At 42.8% G+C, this 20159-nt stretch overlaps 1 protein-coding gene across 2 annotated transcripts in view; it reads right to left on the reverse strand.

Annotated features, from left to right (window-relative positions):
* Window positions 1-1570: 1570 nt before the first annotated feature.
* CDH5 (cadherin 5) overlaps window positions 1571-20159 on the reverse strand; it is a 31744-nt gene continuing 13155 nt past the window's right edge. Inside the window, exons 2-13 of one of the 2 annotated variants that reach the window (XM_083753526.1) lie at window positions 18072-18256; window positions 16642-16841; window positions 13228-13516; window positions 11634-11750; window positions 10561-10728; window positions 9360-9547; window positions 8186-8439; window positions 7590-7720; window positions 6449-6573; window positions 4999-5107; window positions 4070-4315; window positions 1571-3794 (exon numbers count right to left, since the gene is read on the reverse strand). In XM_083753526.1, the coding sequence (XP_083609652.1) occupies window positions 3286-3794; window positions 4070-4315; window positions 4999-5107; window positions 6449-6573; window positions 7590-7720; window positions 8186-8439; window positions 9360-9547; window positions 10561-10728; window positions 11634-11750; window positions 13228-13516; window positions 16642-16841; window positions 18072-18078 (2343 nt within the window). In that variant the 5' untranslated portion in view covers window positions 18079-18256 and the 3' untranslated portion in view covers window positions 1571-3285. The remainder of the gene's footprint in view (window positions 3795-4069; window positions 4316-4998; window positions 5108-6448; window positions 6574-7589; window positions 7721-8185; window positions 8440-9359; window positions 9548-10560; window positions 10729-11633; window positions 11751-13227; window positions 13517-16641; window positions 16842-18071; window positions 18257-20159) is intronic. The other variant, XM_083753527.1, reaches the window with a different exon arrangement.

Here is a 20159-nt window from a genome sequence, read left to right on the forward strand (position 1 = left end):
TCCTGCTTGTGGGCTTCTCGCAGGCATCTGGTTGGCCACTGGGAGAACTGGATGAGGCTTTTGGCCCGTTCTGTTCTTTTCCTGAAGTGTTAAAATCTTCTGGACAATGAAATGGCCAGTTAGCTATTATTTATTTCATTTTTATACTACCTTTCCATTGTTGCACCCAGGGCGGTTTACAGTTTTAAAGTACTCAGAGAAATGATATAACATGTAGAAATGGAAAGGAGGGGACAGTCTCACTGGACTGCCTCCCTCACACTCTTCAACTGGGTCAGGTGTGTGAAAGGGAGTATGGAAAAGGTAAATGACCCCAACTGCTTTCAGCAGGAGTGCTGGTTTGAAAGATGAACGAGGCTTCCTATACCGAGCCTTCCATGAAGGGCATGCAAGACGATCCTGTTTCTGGGCTTGTAATCTGCATGTCTCAGGGCAAGGGTGAATGAGTGAAGAAGCCCAAACCCTATTTACATAAATGCAAATGTATGGTTATCGGGAACAAGACCATGCCATCAGGTCTCACTTGTGACCAATATATCACAATGTGTTCATTGTTAGGTTAGAACAGAGCCTATGCAGGAAGAGCCTATGCATTAGCAGATTCCATCAATGCAAATAGTACCCTTACAAAACACAGGGTCTTGAATCTCCATGAGAGACCCAGAAGGTATACAGCTGTACCTGAACAGGCTCCAACCCAACCTTTTGATGAATATTTGCAACATTGCACACCATCCCGTATCCTTTTACACAGGTCACATGAACATTGCTCCAAGCACCTTGCTTATGTGATGCCTTCACCAAGTGCAACCACAAGCTCCTTCTCAGGTGTGCCACAGTTCTTTGAAGGGAATTTTCATTGACACCTTGGAAGGCATAAATAGGCCAGCACAAGTGATTATTTTGAAAGGTGCCCAGGGGTGAAACATAATTCAGCAGCTGTTCTCTGCTACTTTGTTTGACAAATATGCTGGATGTTAGCAATTATTTCGCAAAGCATCTTTTAAGTCGGCAAGAACCATGTTTGCTAACTAGGCCATGTTTCACTCCCTAGGCTACGGAGTGTTTATTTTATTTTGAAGAAAATCCCCCCTGAGTTCAATGAGCTTACCCCTGAGATAGGCACTTTTTGTGGTAAGTGTGCCATACAGTAAGACAAATCCAACAAATGAGAGAGTGCTGCTCTAGGAACACAGGAACAATATCACCTTATATTGAGCCAGGCTATTAATCCACCTGTCTCAGTATAGTGGATGCTGGTTGGCTGGGTTTCTCTTCAGGGTTTCAGTCAGGAATATCTCCCAGTTCTGCTTGGAGATGCCAGGGACTGAATTTGGGAATTTCTGCATGCAAAGGATGTGCTGTGCCACTGAGCTACACCCCATTCCTCACTACATTTATAGCCCTTTATCCCTTGGAGGTGACTTACAACATAAGGGAAGAAGTGGTTCCTCAGCAATCTGATAAGCAGATATTATCATCCGGTTTGTAGATTTCCCTGCTTTTAAATGCACTAAAGTCACCACAGGTTTGCCTGAAAATCTTACTAATGAGCAGACAAATGCAAGTATACATGAATTTGGCTTTTATGTAGGTAACCCTCCCCACCCACAACGTACATACATACAACTTAAATAGGAAATGAAACTATCCAGTGCAAAAACCATTGATGTACAGTAGAGTAGCTTTTAACACAAACAGATTACAAAATACAAGGATCATAGGACACTTTAAAAACTGGATATTGTTTACAATTGCCTTACAATAGCTTTAAATGATTTTATAGTTAACCTCACTGGTTAAACATCACATACATTAATTACACCCAACTACTTTCATTAGTAGGAATATTTTGTTAAACAAATAATAGCCATACATTATTTAGTAGAACCATACTTATATGTATAGTTTGGATTTTGCATGCTAGTGAAAATGAGTATACCCTGCTCACAGAAAAAGTAAAGGTAGTCATGCTGGCCCATTAGAAAAAAAGAAAATCTGTATCAGGGCAACCAAAATATCACACAATAGGTGGCAAGATTTGGAGTTTTTCTAAAAGAAGTCTTCATTAGACAACATGGTAAACAGAAGAATGGGGATGGTGGTGGTGGGGACTTGGCGGATGAAGAACCAGTAGATATCTGGGCACAGTCGTAAGGTAGACTGGGGGGAGGAGGTAACAGCAATGGAGACTAGTCCACTGGGGCAAGTGGGGCACTGCCCCCTCCAAGTTGGGTCTGTCCTCAGCTGGCACCCACCTAGCTACTTCCTCACAGGTCCAAGAGGCAGCACAGGCTGTCAGCTTCCTCATCCTTAGTCTCAGAGTTGTCATTGTCTAACACAGCAGAGAGGAGAATGGGGACAAAACTAGAATTAGTTGGCCCCTTCTATCACTCGCTTTAGTGCCCCCCTACTGTTGGCCTCCTTATCTTCTGCTCTTCCAGTCTCAATGGACACCAGCCTCCACTGGATAACAGGCAACACAGCACCTGGGAAAGGTCTAGGGTAGTTTTGGAAAGGTCAAATCAGTGATGAATCTCCTATTGGTGTTTTGGAAGCATCAAATGCTTGAAATATCCATGTTTACAGTACCTGGAAGAAGGGGTGGGGGGCACCAGCAAGAAGAAAAGCATTAAGATAGTTTCACAGTTAATGAGGCTTGTAACTTGGAAAAGTTCCCTGATGCAGCTGAATTTCTTCAGCTGTGTTTGAAAAGAAAAAAAAGGAGCATTAAAAAATGAATAAAAAGTTAGCCTGTATATACATGCATAATGGAAATTGCAATCAAATGAAACCTACACTCAAGACTAGGAAATTTGCACTCCCTGAAGTCCTGGAAATTGTTCCTTCCAGAATCATGGGTGGGTTTTGACGTAAAAGGGCAGATATTCTAAGTAACTAAAATAAGCAAGAAAGGATCATTAATGCTTGGCTGGGAAAGAGCCACACTTCCAAATGTGTGTGTGCCTTGAGATCTAGCCCTGCCCTTGCTGTTCATACATGTGTCAGAGTGCACCAGAAAGGACTCTATGTGGCCCAATCAGGGTCCTCCCTCATGTGCAGGATGCATTAGTATGCTCATGGAGTCCCTTCTGAAGTGCTCAAAAGTCATCGCTTTTGCTGTCTATCATCCTGGTCATGTAAACCTGCTCAGAAAAAAGTATGTTGAACTGATTTAGGTATTGGGAATGCAGGAATTGCTAGTTGGTTCCGTCTTCTGAACCAACATTCTCTTAGCCACATTGTCTGTGGCTGAGGCTGGGGGAACCTGTCAATACAGAACGCTCAATACAGAAGATCTTCACTGGGTTCCAGCCCATAAAGCTCTGCCAGCATTTTAAACCTGGGACCCCAGTCATTCAGAAAATCATAGTCGATGTCAGAGTCTGAGGATCTTGATCCCAAAGAGCTTAAGGATTCTGCAATGGACTCGGCCCCTTCATAACCGTATATGTGGAGAGTGTCATACGGCAGCAAATCCCCGTCGTTGTCAGCTTCGTCTTTTTTCATCTCAATCATAATGCCCATTTCTCCGGTGCCCGAGATCCCATTTCCTGGGGGCTTTTGTACCCGGGAGTATACGCAAGGCCTGTTCTCCATGGTCATCCTTGGTGACCTCATGCTGGTCTGGCGGACTGAGTTGAGGACTGACACATCATAGCTGGTGGTGTCCATTTCACCACCACCTTCTTCATCGTAGGCCACCAGCTGCTCATGGATATCCGTCACATTCTTCCTGAGAATGTTCAGGTCTTTCCTGTGTCGCTTCCTCATAACTATTAGCACCATAATCACTGCAAACAAATAATAAATTAGTTGTAGAATGGAGAAGCAAAACAAGCATGTGGTTGAATAGAAAACATAACCTGATTCAACCTGAGGTTTGGCAAGGTGGGAGAAGTAGCCATCTCTGAAAAATGGTTGCTACCGCATGACCTTAAAGAGCAAAATTACTCCATTTTCATATCCCTTTCTGCCACCCCTTTATGTTCCTTATATGTAATATAAGGGGTCTTTCCCCCTATCCCCTGGGAAGGCCAGAAATGTGAATATTTATGAGTAGATTTACCAATGATGGTGAGGATGCAGATCAAGATGGCAAGTAGTGCTTGGACGCTGACTCCCATTTGTTTTGCTGGCTCTTCGCAGAAAGTGAAGTCCCCTTCCTCGTTGCACTTGCAGACATGGATGGCAAGGGTGTTTGTGCTGCTCTGCTGGGGTGAGCCGTTGTCAGAGATGATGATAGGCAAGTAATGGGTTTTGACTAGTTCCCGATTAAACTGTCCGTATTTGACGGTGACATTCGCTGTGCTATCTGAGGAAGGCAATAGTGTCTCATTAAGTGATAATCTCAAATGGTGATTGCCTTGTAGGAATGCCAGCCATCTGCTCCTGAGGCAAAGTAATATTTTAAGGAACCCAGAAAATGTCTGGGTGGCCAGGAGTTATCGAGACTTCTTCTATACAGGAGTGGTTTGTTTTGGGAAATTAGCAGTTTTAGAGAATCAGTTTGATTCGGTGTTGGTCATTTGTTCTGTATTTTATAACTTTGTGATGTTTCAGTGCTTGTGCTGTACATCACCATGATAGTTTTGAATGAGATGGCAGTTTAGAAATGTTCTATAAATGATAATACAATACAGTGGTACCTCGGGTTAAGTACTTAATTCGTTCCGGAGGTCTGTTCTTAACCTGAAGCACCACTTTAGCTAATGGAGCCTACCGCTGCCGCCACGCCACCGCAGCACGATTTCTGTTCTCATCCTGAAGCAAAGTTCTTAACCTGAGGTACTATTTCTGGGTTAGCGGAGTCTGTAACCTGAAGCATATGTAACCCGAGGTACCACTGTATACAATATATACAATACAATATATAGACAGCCCTAAGTAATTTATAAATAGGGACAAGCAAACCATGAAGCTGTATTTGGAGCATGGCTAGTTAACATTCACACAATGTTTCCTTTTTGCCATCTCATGAAATCCACAGAAACGTACCGTGATTGTCAATTAGAGTGAAGTTGCTCTCTTCAGACACCAAGGAAAACTTGAATTTCACTCCTGGTGACATTTCATCCTTGTCCACAGCAGAAATCATGATAACAGTCTACAGGAATTGAAAAGGTTGTCGTGAATATACAGGACCATCTTTTCCCTCAAACAATTGCCCAGGAAGGGACTTCATGTTATGAGGTACAGTTACTCCCTGGGAGCAATTTGAAAAATATATTGTACCACACAGCCACGGGCTTTTGTGGAGCAGTGTAAAAGGTTAAAAAGGTTAAAAAGAAGAAAGAGCCAGTCCTTGAAGCACCTCATAAGTACAGGTTTGATTATGTGGCTTCATCTGCAGATCAGTTTTTTCTTAGTTATATTTTATTGAAAATTTTCAGTGAGAAAATAAAGTAAAGGAAAAGGAACAAAACAAAAGCAAAAATTAAATAAAAATATAAAAATACTTGAAATTGTGATACAATATGAAATAAACAGCTTTGAAACTAAGGGCAATAGATTCTTAATATTATTTTTTGTTGTAGAAAACATTAACTATAGAAGCTAAATTATTGTCCCACGGCTTAGGTAAAATAGAATTCTTTATTCTATTCATTTCTCAGATGCTGTATGTCAAATTGATTAATTGAGACCAGGTATCTGTGGAAAATATTCACTGGCTTTTTAGTCTGAGAGGATTTAACCAATTGTTTTATTATCTTAGGTGTATTAGATGCTGTAAAAGCTGCCGGTCCAAATAAAGATGTTAGCATATGGTGCAGCTGCAAATATTGCCACTGGGCTGAATCAAATAGGTGGTGTTTTTCTTTTAATATAGCACAACTATAAAATTCATCATTCTCATCTATTAATTGGTCTAAAGTCAATATGCCTGCCTCCATCCTGTTCTTTCATTTTACCATTCCCCACCCCACCCTGATTTTTAAAGTGGGATTTCCCCACAAAGTCAGTTTAGCATAGGAAAATCGGTCAATTTTTAGTAGACACTGTGTTCCATATTTTCTAGCTGTCAATCCTGTTTCAGGAGAATCCTAGGTTTTAATACGGTATATTGTGATCCTAGTGCAGTCCATCAACATAAAGGAGCTATACATCTATATTCTAGGGTTTCCCAAGTTGGAAAGTTATCACTAATTTTGGGTTTCAAGTTTCTAGTATTTGTCAATAAATAAGCTTGGTGATATAATACCAAATCCTCCTTGTTTTATTTGCAATTGCATTTTTAATAATGATACTCTTGGAGTTGAAAAACCCCAAAGACATTTCCTTAATAAGGGGTTTAATTTTGGGAAATGTTTTCTGAGAATATATCTGCAGATCAGTGTTCTGATTTGCACATAGGTTTAAGGGGGGCAAAATGGGAAGATTCCATCCTGGCAAGGATTGCTGGTTTGTGCAGCTGAGTAGTATTAGCAGTTTGGTTCTGATACGTTACCTTTCCTGGTGCGGCATTTTCACACACTCTAGGATTGTAAACATCAGCAAATTCTGGTGCATTGTCATTTATATCAGTAACTTTAATGTAAACTGGTACGTGGGTTTCTAGATTGGGCACAATTCCTGAAGCAAGAAGAAAATCACATATTTATCAATCAGGCATCCATCTGAAATCAAATAGAGGCAACCAGTATGGTGGTGAGTGAATTGGAGCAGAGGAACCTTGGTGGCTGGCCTCAACTCTGAGACATGTAAGAATGTCTGCAGAGAACTGCCACATGTAATGCACAATTGTTTGCTTAGGGCTATCTTCATGCGATCTTGAATCCTAAAAAGCAGGGTTTTGGCTCGCATAGGGTTGCATCCAATTCTAATATCCATTGGATGCAACTTGCAGAGAGCTGAGGAATATGCTTTTTGATGGTTCATTCCACATAGGCATATCTATCAATTTTGGTTTCTGTCAGCTCTCCACTTTTCTACATCAGTTTGTGATTCCACCCTCCAAAAACATTCTCATGAAAATTCACCAGTATTTTAGTGCAAATTTCTCCCAATATACACGTTTTTGTATGCAGGACCTAATGTATGTATTTTTTCAAAGCAATTTTCCCCAATATAACATGTTTTTGTATGGCATTGTCACCGATACACACATTTTTTATGTTCACTCTATGCATTTTTATAAGCATGTCTTGGTGAGAAACCTGCATTGCAAATGTCAAACAACTGTGAATTTCGAAGGATGGCTGTATAGCTATAGTTTAGGAAAGTGCGAACTAGGTAGATACACCTTTAAATGTGAACTGATTTGAATTTCTCCCTCCCTGCCTGCATTCTGTGATGCTGTATTATCATGCAAATATGGGTTTTTAACATAAAATCATATCCTTGATAGGATTGGAGGAGTGGAGGAGTGAATCAGATAGTAAGACCCTCATGATTGGTGCCATCCACTTGGCACAAGGCCTTGGGATGGTCCCCACTGAAGAATGGCTTTCACGGCATGGATACAACAGTAAAAAGGTTCAAAGAGGGAGGACTTGTAGTTTGCCTGCTTATTGCAATCTGCAAAGAAGAGGGAATGGCTGGGTGCCTCACTCTTGTCAAATTCCCTAGTGACACAAGTTCATACTTACTGTCTTGCTCCAGTTCATTGGCTGCCACAGTTATGTTATGCCAGGCACTTTCTTCCCTGTCCAAAGGCTTCAAGGCAGAAATATATCCCGTGGTGGATATTTTGAAATAATTGGATCTCAGGATGTGATATCTGTGTAGGGTGCATTAAAAAATGGTATCAAAGTAGTATCTGAGGAGGAGCCAAGGCAGAGACAGAGTTGGGGCTGGGGGATGAGTTGTTGGAAGGGGAACATGAAGCATGGTGCTCTCTCCCTCCCTCACGGTTAGTTCAGGGGCAGGGCATGTGACCACGAGGAGAAGGAGGCTCTGCCACTGCCCCAGCCCCAAAGGCCCAGTCACATGTGATGGGGGTGCCTAGTTGCGCCCCATCAGAAATGTGCATCTGGGGCCACAGCCTCATTGGCCCTGCCCAGGCTATGTCTCTGGTTTAACAACATCTGGAGGGCCATAGGCTCTTCATCCCTGCATTATACAGTATAAAAATTCAATTCTTCAACACATTATCATGGGCTGTATTATGGATAAAGTGTTGTTGCAAGGGATGCAAACTCAGTTGACTAAGCACCTTTTGGGTACAGAAGAAACATTCTGTTACCTTATTTTCCGTTTTGCTCTATCTGGGTCATGTGCCGACACAGATCCGATAACCTTTTTGATGTCACTTTCTTCTTGAACTTCAAATATATAGAAAGGTTGGGAAAAGACAGGTGGTTCATCAACATCGAGAACTTTGATGGTTACGCTTGCAATACTCTTGGATCCTTTCGTTCTGGAATATGCATAGTTAATGTCGGCATCAGTTGCTTCAACATCAAACTTGTAGGAGGATACCTTCTCAAAGTCCAGTGGCTAAAAACACACACGCGAACATTATCAGTACACAATAAAAAGGGACACTGTGTATACAACGAACATTTTTTTTAATACTTAGGAACACAGGAAGCTAGGTCACTATTATCTACACTAACTGGCAGAAGCTCTGCAGGGTCTGAGACTGAGGTCTCTCCCAGTGCTACCTGGAGATGTTGGAAATCGAACCCGAGGTGTTTGCATGCAAGGCAGATGCTCTACCACTGAGCTGTGGCCCTATATTTCTGGTCGGCAAAGGCCATTTTGGAATGAACCTGGAATTTAATGGAAACTCTTGCAAACTCTTCTGGAAGTTTTGTACACATGTAGATTTATTTAGTCAATTATTAGCCTGTTGTGTGAGAGTGGGTAATAATAATAATAATAATAATAATAATAATAATAATAATAATGGTTATTTATTTATACTCCGCCCATCTGACTGGGTTTTTCAGCCACTGTTGGGCGGCTCCCAACAGAATTAATGATAATAATAAAAAAAAACGATAAAACGCCAGACATTAAAAACTTCCCTAAACAGGGGTGCCTTCAGATGTCTTCTAAAAGTCAGATAGTTGTTTATTTCCTTGACATCTGATGGGAGGGCATTCCACAGGGCGGGCACCACTACCAAGAAGGCCCTCTGCCTGGTTCCCTGTAATCTCACTTCTTGCAGTGAAGGAACTGCCAGAAGGTCCTCAGAGCTGGACCTCAGTGGCCGGGCTGAACGATGGGGATGGAGACACTCCTTCAGGTCTACTGGATGTGTCTAGATGTATGAATGGATGTGTGTGTGTCTTTTGTACTGGCCCTACCAACCATGGGCACATGCTCCTGGAAAATTAAGGGAAGGTAGTTCTTGGGCTCACAAAGATTCCCCACCCCTGATGTAAACAATGATACCCTGATCATTACCATACCTTCTTAGGTCTAATTATTCCTTCGTTTGTGAAGGGGTTTGGTTCTATTCTGAAGGTATCTTGGTAAGGTCCTTGGACAAAACTGTACTTTGTATTTCTGTTCTGTGGCTCATCAATGTCTTCAACTTCCAGTCTACCAACTTCACCATCTAACCTGGTATTTTCAGGGACTTCAAAATGGAAGTTTTCTGGAAAACAAACATATAAAAGTACGTTGGAATAAAAGGAAAACCAGAACACATGTTCTTGCTAACAAAAGGATCATCATTTTGCTCATTTCAGTTTTTATCACTAAATTGTGTGGCATTGGCCTTATGTGTGGCCATCTTGAGTGTTTTCATGCCCTGAGGCCTGGGTATCCTTTTGGCTAAGGGGCTGTATCAGGATCAGCTGTTGGAAACAGGATGCCCCTGGAGTAGCTTACATAACATACATTAACTAATGGACCACGTGATGAATAACAGAATATTTGGCAGAAACCAAACTTCAGCAGAATTGAAACAGCACTGATTGTGACAAATACAGATCACAACAGAAAGTGCAGCCTTCTTACATCCCCATTTGCAATATGCCTGTTTATTTTAACCAGTTATGTAAAACTTGAAATTCAATATTTTTGTATTTAGAGGCCCCTTCTAATTTGAGGCCCTAAACTGTAGCTTCTGTGTGTAAATCTAACTGTTTACTGTAGACCCACCCATTCATTCTTTGTTTTCACTGAATGAATGGGAAATGATGGTGTGTCAGTTGGTGGCATGGGCAGAAGGCTGTGTTAGCTTCAAGGAACACAGGGCTGTAACCAACTTAGTCCTACTCAGAGCTGACCCACTGAAATTAATGAATTTAAGTTAGGCGTGTCCATTAACTTCAATGGGTCTACTCTGAGTAAAAGTAGAATTGCATAACACCCATAGAAAGAGTCAGACCATTGATTCATCTAGCTTAATACTGTCTACTCTGCCTAGCAGTATGCAGTGCCCCCTGCATGGAAACGCTGGACAGCCACTGCCAGCCAGTGTAGACATACTGTACTGGATGCATCAGTGGTCTGACATGCTGTCATGCAATATACAAATGTTCTAAATATCTAGTCAGATTTAGAACCCAAACTGCATTACATTCAACTGAATGCAATTTCCATCAACTGAGTTAGGAGTAGATGGCTTCATTAAATTTAATTCATTGATTTTGCAAAACTAACTTTTCCTAAATGTTGGGAAGTTGTCATTGATGTCAGTCAGTGAGATGCGGACTGTAGCAGTGCCTGATTCTTCTGAGTGTAGACCATGGCCATCCACTGCTTCTACCACAATTGTATAAACAGGGGTTTTTTCTCTGTCCAAATCCGGTACAGCTGTGTAGATTGTTCCTGTAAAAGAAAAGAAGAAAGCTAAACATGTATCTGCCTCATCTATCACCTCAACATTTTTTTTTTTTACTATTAGATTAATCTGTATAACCTAAATTTCTACTGCTTGCCTTTAATTTAGCATTTTTAATTTTAAAAAGAGTTAACAGAATTCTGACTCCCTCCCTCAGATCACTACTTGCCAGTTTTGGTTGTCCAGCCGTCTTCTCCAAGGCAGTCCTCTCTTCTCCCTTTTCATCCTTCCAAGGTAAACTTTAAATGTGGTGTGGTCTACCTACCTACCTGCTTCAAATCTAGAAAAGCCAGCTGTCATTGTTTGCTCCTCATCAGCAGATGAGGGGGTGAGAAATCCTTTGAACTTTTCAAAGATCCTTCTAATCCCAAACTTTGGTGGTTTCATATCTATTGGTTTGGAAACTAAATGGGACCATCAGAAAGCATAGGTGCCAACTCCCTGGGGCCCTGAGTGCCTGAACTCCCACAAAATTCCCCACGAAGGGGCTGGGCACCCACAATTTTAGTGCCAGGGCCATGCACACTGCATGGCACTCACAGCCCCGGGCACCCATGTTTGCAGGGCCAAGTTGGCACTCCTGTCAAAAAGGCATTGGTTTCTGCTTGCTTGGAAGACTCAGCAGGCGGGTATGCAGAAGTATATTATTTCACAGTGAGTCTGAAAGTTCTCAAAGGCTGACAGATCAACAAGCTGACTTGACAGATGATGTGGTGTGGCCTGCCTTCTACACAGAAGTTTTCTACTCAGGCTTGCCTGTTAGCGTGAGCAATAAGAGTGCTTTGTTCTACTTATAGATCTCAGACTTCCCAGGACTAGCTTTCCTGAATTGGGAGGAGTTGAGTCTGGCAGGATTACTTTTCACCAGCTGATTTATTGATATCATACCTACCAGTATCATCTATTTTGAAGTATTGGTTTCCCTGAATAACTTTGTAGGAAACACGAGTATTGCCAAGAATTGTGGGGTCATCAGCATCTACAGCTGTCACTTTAGTGACTGATGTTCCTAGAGAGAGCAAGAGCAAGGGGGCGGGGAGAGAGATTGTTACCAAAAGATGATACTTCATTATTAGTGTTTAGATTCTGTTCGTGTAAAAAACTGCCAACAAGAACTGTGATGAATCTGCTTAAAGAGGTGTGAAAAATCGACTCTCCTGAGACAAACCTTTTCCTCCCTCACCACTTTGAACCCTCCTATTTAATGCTGCTGTTGTTAGGACACTTCTATCCTACATTTGCTCCAAAGCACTCAAGGCCATGTAAGTGTACACAGTTCCCTCCTTTCCCCATTTCATCACTGCCACAAGCCTGTGAGGTAGGCCAGGCTGAGAGACAGTGACTGACCCAGGCTCCTGGTCCAGAACACTAGTGCACTACTCCACACTGGTTGTAATAAGAATGCTCAATTAATCAATCAAATAAATGTATAGCCTGCTCTGCCTCACAAAGGAGCCCAGGGTGACAAACAAGTGATGAAACAATAAAAATATCTTTAAAACAATTCCAATGCAGATGTAGACTGGGAAAGATATCAGCTTAAAAGGCTTGGTGAAAGAGGAAGCTATTCTGGGGCTAGCCATACAAGTGGCAAGTCAAGGATGGAAAGGGTTAACTAAGAGAAGGGAGAGGTTACTTACAGACCAGGGATCTAGGGTGGGTTCTCTCTCTCTCTCTCTCTCTCTCTCTCTCTCTCTCTCTCTCTCTGTGTGTGTGTGTGTAAGCTCTCAAAGAACATTATGCATCTAAGTGCTAATCTGGGCTTGGCTGAGCTGGCTAGATGTCTCTTGAACCTCCACCCAGGGCCATAAATCACTGCACACAGCTAGCTCCACATGACTAGAGTGGCTCTGAGCCATGGTCTGTTTCTGCAAGTATTCAGCATAAGAAATTAAGGGAGAGTTAGCTTTCTTACTGCAACTGGATGATCTAGGCTTCTTTTCATTTATATTAGTGGTGGGAAACCTCTGGCCTCTGAACCCATTTCTAGCAAATTCTGCCCACTTGCCAATCATGTGACATCATTTGATGTTACCCATCTATCATTTTTATTTGTCCTGCCACTTTCCATGTTATCTGTGGCTTTCCCCTGATTAAACTTAACATTTTATGTATCTTACATTCATTTTAGATGCTTTAAAGACTAAGCCTTAAAGGAGACTTAAATTTAAGAATATGTAAAATGTTTGCAGAATACATAAAAATTAAATTAAATTAATTTTTTTAAAAATGCATTGTTTTTTAAAAAATGTTTTGCTGGTCTTTTTGTTTTGTTGGCCTTTCAACCTGCTGTCTTTTGCCCCTCACTTTTCACTTTTAGCCTTGCCTGCTACTGGGCAGAGAAACAACTTCTAGGGTCCTAGGTTGGCTAGGTTTGAATCTGTCCCTTGGGCAGAAAGTGACTCCCCATGCCTAGTTTCTGTTAAGGTACTCTTTTTTTGCATGCAAGCACAGTAGCATTTTTTTAAAGAGAGAGATGAGCTTACCTAGTGGTGACATTTCCAAGACAGAACCATTAAACACTTTTTGTACAAATACTGGGGCATTGTCATTGATGTCATAGACTATGATACGAAACACGGAGGGTTGTTCCAATGACTTATTAGTGAAACGGTCAAGAATGTGAGCCTTCAAGTGGTACTCAGCTTTCTTCTCTCGGTCCAGCCTCTCATTTGCAGACACATCTCCAGTGCTGTCTTCCACTCTAAACAGAGTCCCAGCACCTTCCCCTTCAAGAACGTATTTAGCATTGGGATTCCTGATGGTTGATGTGATCTAAAAAGTACAACAAAGTCTGTAAATAAGAATTAAAATGTGAAAGCAGAACAAAATTGTGACAGTCAGTAAGGAATCCTAGGAACATAATCCTCAGATGCTGCTGAACTACAACTCGCAGAAGCCATAGGAAGCCTAGCCAATGGCCAGGGACTCATAAAACCCATTGCTCAGGTTGTATATATGTGTAAATAAACCATATATATATATATATATATATATATATATATATATATATATATGGACACCAAAGTCTTTGCTGTGGCCCATTTCCAAAAGAAAACACAAACCCTGGGTAAGCTGCTTGGAACCCCTAGAGTCTCGTCCTGCATGGAGATAGGGGTGGCATACAACAATATAGTCAATGGAACAGTACATTATGAAATCCCCTTGATTGACTGCATGTGACTCAGGCAAAGCTTTTCAGATGGTGTTCATTGCTGAGTTTGATGCTGTCCTTGATGGAGGCAGCTGTATGTTTTCATCTCCCTGAATGTTAGCAGGGTTCTGTCAGGCTGTCATAGTGAAGTGAAGGGGACCTTTCTGGATCAGTGCATTTGCCTGACAGGCTGTGAGTACTGCAGCAAGTACTGTCTGCTAATGTGAGCTTGTTCTGTAGGACATGGCAAAGCTTCCTCTCTTTTCCTGGAATTGTCTCCAAAGAGAGTTCCTTCCCTTGTATGTTTGCTCGTTCGTCTTCCAAGAAAGGAACAGCATATATCTGATTCCTTCTCAACATGCTTGTGTTAGCTCTCAGACCCGCAAATGCATCTAAGCTTTGCAGAAAGGTCATAGTGCTATAATACTAGGGCTTCGTAGAAAATGATAGATTTCCAGCTTTCATGGCTTTAGGTACTTTCATGTAGATCCATGGGCAAAATAATTTCCTGGAACTGCTGTGGTGTGCACTGCTTGTTTAATGTTTGCCGAATAATTTCTATTTCTATTTATTTTATTTATTTATTAAATTTCTATATGGCCCTTCACCTGAAAATCACTTGCTGTTTACAATATATAAGCACAAAAATGCATAACATAGTAACAAACAAAAACAATATCCCTTCCCACCTAGTTTAAAAGGCCATAAATTGTTTAATTAGCCAGAGGCCTGGGAGAAGAATGTTTTTGTCTTACATGTAAAGATATGTAAGGAAGGCACCAGGTGAGCCTCCCTTGGGAGACCATTACACAAGTGGGGAGCCACCACAGAAAAGGCCCGTTCATGTGTTGCCACTCTCCGGACCTCTCACTGAGGAGGCACATGAAAAAGGGCCTCAGAGCATGTTCTCAGTGTCAGTTCATATGGAGAGAGGACATCCTTGAGGCATTGTGGTCCTGAGCCATTTCAGACTTTATACATCAAAACCAGCACTTTGAATTGGGCCCAGAAACTAATTGGCAGCCAGAGCAGCCGGGTCAGGATTGGTTTTATATGCTCAAACTGTCTTGCCCTAATGAGAAACCTGGCCACTGAATTCTGCACCAGCTGAAGTTTCTAAACCATCTCCAGAGGCAGCCCTGTGTATAATGTATATAATGTATAAGCTAGAGGTTACCAGAGCATAGACGACAAACATTAGGCCATCCCTGTCAAGATAGGGGTGCTGCTGGGCCACCAGCTGAAACTGATGGAAGGCACTCCAAGCCACCAAGGCCATCTGAGAACAGCAATGGATCTAAAAGCATCCCCAAGCTGCATACCCACTCTTTCAGAGGGAGTACAACCCCATCAAGAGTAGGCAACCTCCCAGCCATCCAGTGTAGGGAACCACCTACTAACAGTTCCTCAGTCTTATGTGGACTGAGCTTCAGTGAGGCAGGCAGTAAACCAGCAGAATCTCCAATCTGTCCCAATTGCCCAGGGTCAGGAACACACACTCTAGATCTCCCCCCAAACTGGACAGAGAGTTTGAAGGGGAGAGAGAATCTCTATAGACCACAGCAACTCCCCCTCCCTGATACTGCACTGAATACACAGGGGAGCACCCAGGTCTCAGTGATACAGACCAGATTGGCCTCCTCATCCTTAATCAGATCATAGAATCATAGAATAACAGAATCATAGAATCATAGAGTTGGAAGAGACCACAAGGGCCATCGAGTCCAACCCCCTGCCAAGCAGGAAACACCATCAGAGCACTCCTGACATATGGTTGTCAAGCCTCTGCTTAAAGACCTCCAAAGAAGGAGACTCCACCACACTCCTTGGCAGCAAATTCCATTGTCGAACAGCTCTTACTGTCAGGAAGTTCTTCCTAATGCTTAGGTGGAATCTTCTTTCTTGTAGTTTGGATCCATTGCTCCATGTCCGCTTCTCTGGAGCAGCAGAAAACAACCTTTCTCCCTCCTCTATGTGACATCCTTTTATATATTTGAACATGGCTATCATATCACCCCTTAACCTCCTCTTCTCCAGGCTAAACATGCCCAGCTCCCTTAGCCGTTCCTCATAAGGCATCGTTTCCAGGTCTTTGACCATTTTGGTTGCCCTCCTCTGGACACGTTCCAGTTTGTCAGTGTCCTTCTTGAACTGTGGTGCCCAGATCATGAGTGAGCAAGGTCTTCTCAGAGCTGAGCTGGCATTCAGCAACAGCAGCCACAGGTTGGATGAGAGGCTGGCACACAGGCAGACAATAGAAATGAAAAGGAATTTGGAAAAACATAGGAAGCTACTTCATACCACACTGGACAAATTGTCAGTTTATCTCAACTCTGCAACTCATAGGCGGAGATCTTCCTCGTCACTAGTTACCTGCTTGTAAGAACATAAGAAGAGCCTGATGGATCAGGCCAATGACCCATCTGATCCAGTATCCTGTTTTTGCAGAGGCCAACCCAGAGGCCTATGGGAAGCCCAAAAGCAAGACCTTCATGCAACAGTATTCACAGCAAGTGCCTTGGGCCATGGAAGCAGAATGTAGCCATCCTAGCTAGTAGCCGTTGATAGTTTCTTTCAACTGGAGACTCCAGGAATTGTACTTTTGCCTTTCTGCATATAAAGCACATCCTTTACAACTGAACTATGAATTGATGGTTCATCAATCGTTAATTGTAAAAGAACAGGGTAAAAATTACATTCATTTGGGAGGATGGGCAGGACTGAAATTCAACAAATATATTCTTACCCTCCCAACATGATGTGGTAGAGTCCCATTGTGTTCTTCGATAATATGCATTTTATTCCAGATCCACTCTCTCTTTATGCGCTTGTTAATATTGCTGTTAACAGCAGTCTTTGCGAAATCTTCTCCATGAGCACTAGTGGGAACCAGCGTCAAAGAAAGCAGGAGAAGGCAGCATCTTGCCATCTCTGTGGAAGAAAGCCCTGTAAAGCAATACAAACAATGACTACAGATGTTGTTGGGGTCTTTCCAATGAAACTCTCCCCATGCACCTGAAGCCCTATCATGTCTAGCATCCAGCTTCCTACAATGGCCAATCAGATGCCTCTGGGAAGCAGGGCATGAGGACAATAGCCCTCTCTCCCTGTTGCTCCCTAGTAGCTGCTATTCAGTAGCATGCCACCTCTACGTTTGGTGGTACAGTGGTACCTCGGGTTACAGATGCTTCAGGTTATGGACGCGTCAGGTTACAGACTCCGCTAACCCAGAAATAAGTACCTCAGGTTAAGAACTTTGCTTCAGGATGAGAACAGATATCACGCGGCGCAGCGGCAGCGGGAGGCCTCATTAGCTAAAGTGGTACCTCAGGTTAAGAACAGTTTCAGGTTAAGAATGGACCTCCAGAACGATTTAAGTTCTTAACCTGCGGTACCACTGTAGTATATCACCACCAAAACTAGTAGCCAATGATAGTCTCCTCCTCCTTGAACTTTTCTACGCATCCCTTACAACTATCCATTGGGTGGCAATCACCACATATTCCGCCAGAAAATTCCAAAAGAGCCTTCAAGCAGATTTTCTATCTGCCTTGCCCCACTCCCCCTGCCTGGGAAGAAGAAGAAGAAGAGTTTGGATTTGATATCCCGCTTTATCACTACCCTAAGGAGTCTCAAAGCGGCTAACAATCTCCTTTCCCTTCCTCCCCCACAACAAACACTCTGTGAGGTGAGTGGGGCTGAGAGACTTCAGAGAAGTGTGACTGGCCCAAGGTCACCCAGCAGCTGCATGTGGAGGAGCGGAGACACAAACCCGGTTCCCCAGATTACGAGTCTACCGCTCTTAACCACTACACCACACTGGCTCTCACTGACCCTTATAAGGCAAAGCTGCTGCCTAAGTATTTCTTTTCGGCAGGAACACAGATATGCTGGTTTTTTAATACTTTTGAAATGTTAAGATTTTGCTTTGAATCATATCACTTGCATTTGTATTATTTTGCATTTGCATTATTGTATTTGCATGTATTTGTTTACTCTTTCTGAGCTGCCTTGGTGGCCTTTTTTGGTCAAAAGGCAGCATATAAATAAACAGCAATGTAAGGGTGTGTGGTATTTCAGGCAGCATTTTTGGGAAAACAGCCTACAATCAATTTAACTGAACTAATAACTAAATATATTACATTAAGAGAGGAAACTGATGCACAGGTCTCTCACCTGCCATCTTTCTGCACCCCTTGGCAATGTCTGAACCAGCCTGGAGTTTTACAGGCCTCCAAAGTCTGATGGTTCAACAGAGTGAGGCCACACTGAATTCAGTTTATTGAAGGGACGTGAAATTTGTGGGTGGTGAGCTATTGTGGGCCTCCAACAGCCACCAGGTTCAGCTAGCATGACCAGAGCTAAGAAATGAAGAGAGCTGTAGTCAGCAATATCTGGAGGACCCTGGTATATCACAATACATCTAAATACTATGGGAGCCTTTATTCTTGTGATTACCTTAACCTGCCCAGATTTTGATGAATCATGGGTGTGATGGGGTTGCAGCTGCATTGTTTTATCAGGTGTGGAAGTGGTGGTCTATCTAAGCTCACATCACTGCATTCTCATTGCAAACATGCCTGATACCAGGTGACATTTATTGATTATAATTTATGAAACACCACCTCAGGGCCAGTCCTATAATTAGGCACAGTGAGGCGGCTGCCTCAGGCAGTTGATGCTGGGCACTGGTGGCTGTGAGTTGTGTGTAGGACATGCTCAACTCAAGGGGGAGATGAGCAGGTTGTGTAGACAGTACTGAACTAGATGGACCAATGATCTGACCCCAAAAACAGCAGCTTCCCTGCATCATTGAAAATATGGCTACAGTACTTCTCGTCTGGCCCTTTCCTTCCATTTCATTCAGATTCATTTCTTTTTACAGTCCGAAAACTTGCAAAGGGTTTCACTTCCTCCAAGTGCTTTTTTGAGCAGACTTTGTGTCGCCAGATAAAATACATTTGTCTCTTCTTGACTTTTGGGAACTGGATTGTCAGCCCCTTCTTCCCTGGAACAGTTTGTTTGCTGAAGCCAATATACCATTTCTCTTGAAATTTTCCAAACCAGCCACAAGATTCCTCTAATATTACAACGTTTGCATCATGAGCAAAAAGTTTGGAACTTGCATGTTTCCACTTGCAAATCCCTTCTTGCCAGTAATTTGAGAACACAGGAAGCTGGCTTATACTCTGGGCCCCTGCATACTGGTGTTTTGTTGCAGTGGGTATATTCTGCAACATGTCATTGACACAATAGAGCACCAACTGTGGATTTATCCTGCTCTAGTTTGTTCTGCAACACTCCCCCAATGCTATTGCATTATTGCTGCCTAGAGGGGTTGTAGCATAACAAACGTGGGGCAACCCCCTCCCCCCCCATTTGTGGTATAAAAAGCTACGGGATCTCAGCAGAAAGTTATCAGATATGCACTGATTTGAAGTGAATCAGTCTGTTCCCCCCAAAGGTTTGCAAGTGCAAATAGGATTAAAAACAGGATCATGTCATTAGTACAAATAATCATGAATGTGCAATAAAAAGAAAGTCTGGAAGGGCCCTGAATCAGACCACAGGTCCAACTACATTGTTATTACTGTCCATGGACCATAGCTGTCAAGTGTCCCTTATTTGAAGGGACAGTCCCTTATTCCAGCGCCATGTCCCGCTGCTGTCGCTTATTGATGGATGTCCCTTAAATGTCCCTTAAATGATGTCCCTTAAATTTCAAAGGAAGCAGCTCCTCTCCCTCCCTCCCTGCCGGCCAGGGAGGAGGGAGGCTCCAACTGTGTTGCTTGGCTCTGTTACTCACCCAAGAAGAAGTCTAAGAACGACTGGGGGGTGGAGCTTGCATGCCTTGTGTGTGGCTAGTTAATGCAAGCTGAGGGGTTTTTTGAATGCTGGACGCCATTTTGTTGCACGTGCTGCTGCAAACTTTGCAGTGCAAAGCCAGGCCAGGGAGCCATCTTAAGTTGAGGCTGCATAGGCCTTGTGGTGCATGTGAGTCAGATTCTATTCAGTTGAACCTCTGGTTACAAAGTTGGTTGGACAGTGTTCTCAAAGCTACCCAGCATGAGTTTGACCAGACTGCAGGAGGACAGGAAGACTTGAGTGCCTGGTACAGGTGAGGCTGCAGGTCCCTTATTTTCAAATCTGTAAGTTGTAAATCTGTAAGTTCCATGGACACTTTCCAGCCAGGCAAAAATACTCAGAGGGCATGGAACAGGACAAATGAGGGCTAAGGCCTGGGGCAATCCCAGAACCCTGGAG

The sequence above is a fragment of the Podarcis gaigeae genome (assembly GCF_964106915.1).
Source record: "Podarcis gaigeae genome assembly, chromosome: 8".
Taxonomy (NCBI): domain Eukaryota; kingdom Metazoa; phylum Chordata; class Lepidosauria; order Squamata; family Lacertidae; genus Podarcis; species Podarcis gaigeae.